Source organism: Merops nubicus, unplaced genomic scaffold (assembly GCF_000691845.1).
Source record: "Merops nubicus isolate BGI_N331 unplaced genomic scaffold, ASM69184v1 scaffold7138, whole genome shotgun sequence".
NCBI classification, from domain to species: domain Eukaryota; kingdom Metazoa; phylum Chordata; class Aves; order Coraciiformes; family Meropidae; genus Merops; species Merops nubicus.
This window is the reverse complement of record NW_008623564.1, coordinates 26,874-31,112: the sequence shown is the minus strand read 5'-3', so window position 1 is coordinate 31,112 and position 4,239 is coordinate 26,874. Positions and strand designations below refer to the sequence as shown.

At 42.6% G+C, this 4,239-nt stretch overlaps 1 protein-coding gene across 1 annotated transcript; it reads right to left on the bottom strand.

The window, feature by feature from the left end:
* Nucleotides 1–581: 581 nt before the first annotated feature.
* On the bottom strand, nucleotides 582–1,697 carry KCNJ1 (potassium inwardly-rectifying channel, subfamily J, member 1). The gene has a single exon (XM_008945107.1). The coding sequence runs from the start codon at nucleotides 1,695–1,697 to the stop codon at nucleotides 582–584; it is 1,116 nt and encodes a 371-aa protein (XP_008943355.1).
* Between the last annotated feature and the right edge of the window lie 2,542 nt (nucleotides 1,698–4,239).

Sequence of the window (4,239 nt, the reverse complement as noted above, 5' to 3'; positions counted from 1 at the left end):
TCATCTCTTAATGCTCCATTTCTCCAGATATTGCAGCCTCAGTGAATGAAGGAATTGTTCCAAAATCTTCAAAAGTGCTCAAGCATTCTGCAGCCAGGGAGTCTGTGTTCACAGAGGGCTTTGGTAACCAGAAACATTCAGGTTTTGAGGGTTTTTGGCTCCTAAGGCCCTTAGGTTTCTTTAGCTTTGCTTTCTGCCTTTCCTCTTCATCTTCTCATTCCAACAGCTGTCTCTTTAACATGTCCTAGAGTTCCTCTCTATCTTTCCAGGCTTTTTAGCAGACTTGCATGCCTCTGGGAACTTAGGTGAGTTGGACATTCCAACATAGCAGCTTCATAAAATGTCCTGTAGGTATAAAAATAGAAATTCTATGATATATATATATATATATAGTGTAGTTAAACAGTGTCCCGGAGATCACTGGTATTCCATTCCTCTTCGATTTGAGGCTTTTGAGAAGATAAATGCTGGTTTTGAGTAAACTCAAAACCTGTGCTGCTTTTTTGTTCTACTAAGTTATTAATCCTCTCAAGATTGAATTCATGATGGGGAAAAAAAGACAGTCCCACAACTACCTGGAACTACATTTTTGTGTCGCTGGTTTCACTAACTTCTGACAAGACAAAACCAGGATTGTCAAAACCTTTCTTCTCTTTGGCTTTAGCTTCTTTCTCATTGTAGAGACAGAAGGCACAGTGGGGAGTGTCCACAGCCACTGTCTTGCTGAAGTTCTGGAAGTCTACTCTGTATTTCCCTTCTTTGGTCTTGGACACAATGGGAGCAAAGCGATAACCCCAGAGCACCTCTTCTGGGATGTAGGATGTCCTCACTTGACAGGTAGCACTGGTGGCTTCAACAGTGCCATCTAAAAATACCACCAGTTCAAAATCTTGCTGCAGAATGGTTTCTGCTGCCATGTGGAAGAACGGGCTGTTCTTGTCTATGATATGATAAATAGTTAACGGGGAAATGAAGAAGAGATTCTCATTGCCAGCATCCACTATAAACTCTATGTTGACCTGGTCCAAAATGATCGTTTCCCCTTCTGGGGTGATGGTGGTCTTCAGAAGCTTCCCATAGATGTGGCTCCCAATCAGCAGGCTCTTCCTGAGGTTTGCCACCCGAATAAGGAGGCAGAGCTTCCCACCACGTTTGCTGATGACAGCGTTCTTGCTGAAGGTGATGGTCTTTGCCCGGTTTTTGGACCTTGATATCTTGGCCAAGATGGCACCACACATAAAAGAGTTGATGATCACCCCCAGGATGGACTGGAAGATGAGCAGGAAGATGGCAGTGGCACATTGTTCCGTGACACACCTGAAGCCATAACCAATGGTTACTTGGGTCTCCAAGGAGAAGAGGAAAGCTGAAGTCAGGCCGTTGATGTTTTCAACGCATGGGGTGTGATTTATGGAGGGATTGAATTCTGGGAGGTCTTTGTGGATGTAAGCCACAACGTACCAGAGCAGACCAAACAGAAACCAGCTGCCTAAGAAGGCTGAAATGAAGATAGTCATTTTGTATCTCCATCTGAGATCCAGGATAGTGGTCCATATATCAATCAAGAAGACAAACCTTGACTGCTCCACGTTGCCAAACTCTATGTTACACCTCCCATCTTTGGAGACAAGCCTGGCTCTCCGCCGGCTGCGCTCTCGGAGGTGGCTGGTGAAGCGTTTCCGGAGGTAGTTGAACATTCCCTCTGCTGCTGGTGTTCTGGAGAGGAAGAAATAATGAACATTATGGGCAGCACAGGTTCTGTTCATACCTCTGGGTGACAGGTAGTTTCTGATAAAGCCTCCAGACGCTTGTTTAGGAAAAAAGTGATATAATTTGCATATTTTCCCTCAGCTGGCAGGGAAAAAATTCCAGTAAGTACATGAGGAAACAACCAGTTTCTTGCCTAAGGAGCATTCCAGCAAAAAAAAAACCCTAATCATTTTGGCTTGCTCAAAGTTGAATCAGTCAACTGTTAACGTTGTCCTCTGCTTAGAAGCAGGTGACTTCATTGTGGATTTATGTTGGGAAAATTGGTGGGGAGTGGCTGAGTTTTGAGGTCTTCCTGCCTTTTAGAAGAGAAATTGGGGCTTCTCTGTGTATATCTGTGTGCCCATTGGCATTAGGAAACCCTGGATGTGATGTGGACAGCAAATTGAGGAAGAAATTACTAGATGCAGAAGGCACAATTAATCCAGATGTGTGGTTATTTTTGGCATAGTTATAGATTGAGTTTGAAGGTGGGAATTTCAAATTCTGGGATCACAAAAACAGCTCAAAGAGGAGTTTTAGGTGAGAATAAAAGAAAATATGAAATCTCAGCAGCAGGAGAATTTGGGTGCTTACCACAAAGGTGATGCTAAGGCTAAAGGATCAGATACAGAAATCCATTCTTAAAGCTCTATGGCTCTGCTAATTTTGTCCTTCATGATTGGCTGTGTTAACAAGAGACCCAGGGAATAAGAGTCAGTGATGGAGAAAACACTACAGATGTGTTCAGACCAGAACCTGGATCAACCTACATTTGGAAAATTCCCAGTTCTGGAGTTATTCAGAGATGCAGGCGTGGAGAGGGGTTGATCCACTGTACAGCATTCATAGATCTAGAGGCTGCTTTTGACCCAAAACTTCAGAATGTTCCTAGAAATTATTAATTTTGGAGTTGATCCCCCTTCGAGCATGAAATGGTTTGTAGCCAGAGAGGCTGTGTTAGATCAGTGCAGCATTAACCATCCCTTGTGTATCTAGTTATTTAGCCTTTCTTACACAAAATTCTTCTCACGTAGCTGAATTTAACTGTGTACTGGGATCATATTTTGTGGGGGGCAAAATTCACCAGCTTAAAACCAACTGAGATAAAGTAAGAACTTGAGGGGATGATATTCTGACTGCTGACTCACACAAAGGATGCTCTGAGTTTATCTTGTCTCTGAAGACATAGTGTCCCCAGCCAAATTTCTCTTGCCACAGATATTTAAGCACCATATTCCCCCTTGAAATCAAGAGTTGTTTAACCCCCTTAAAACCCTAACTTCCTATATCCAAACCAGGGATAATCCACAGGCATGTAGTGGATTAGACATACTGATGTGAGTCATTTGCTGTGAAATTGGTCTCATTTAACTTCAGCCATGTCAAGGTTGGATAATTGCCTGTGCTGGCTGTACAGCTGATCCTCCCATTAGAAGTAGTTACAGTAGCCAGACAACACCTTTAGATATGATAATAAGTAGCACAGGGAAAATACTGAACGATCAATGAAGGTGTCTAAGTACAAATTAATTCCATTTTGTAATGCCAGCAGTAAATTCTAATATCTGATGTCCTTGTAACAACAGCCCTGAGAATTAATTCGTTTCTATGCCTCGTAGAGTTGCCTTCTTTCTGCTTTTTAGACTGAAATCACCTTTCTCCTCTGCTTATTGAAATTAGGATGCAAGGAAATGAAGGTCACTTGGGTTGTAATGTGGCTTTTCACTGTTTTAAACTTCTGCTGTGGAATTTTTGTTGCGAGTAGAGCTGGCAAAGGTTAAACTTTAAGCACGTAGCTGAGGAAGAGAGGTATGAGGTCACTTTCTAAACAATCCTCGGGTTTTATTCTCCTGGTGTACTTTTAATAAGTTCATGTTAATGCATGGTTTGAGCAAAAATAGGCAGTTCAAGGAAATTTCCCAGTATTTAACTCCTAACACCCCCTTTGTGCCAAAACCTGCAGCTTCTGTTGTTGGCACACACCCAGCTTTGGTGCAGGTGAGCTCAGCAGACATGCTCCTAATCCTAGGGAATACATGTGAAGGAAGGGGAGAAATCTGAAGGAAAAAAAAATGGTTTCTAGTTGATCCATCTTCTCATGCTAGGGGCTAATTTGGATGGATAATTTGCTGCCACAATTCTGGTAGTTCTGATTCAGCCTTCACTGAAAACTTTTGGAAATTTAAGCTAGGATCTGGACATATAATTCAACAGGTCACAATCACAGAAGACAGGAGAGCGAGCTGGTCAACATGGTCATCAGACTGGAACCTTGAAAATAGATCCCCAACTTGACCATTCTTCTCCTGCTTCTTTAAATCCTCCATGCCCTCATCAGAGGCTGTTTTACAAGCCCTGCATAAGCTACCTCCAAGTAGATCAAAGCAGCAGAAGAATTACACCCTTCTTCAGGCAGGATGACAAAGGAATTCTCCCTTCAACAAATCTTCCTTGCTCCCACACACCACTGAAGTGTTGATTTGCTTCAGC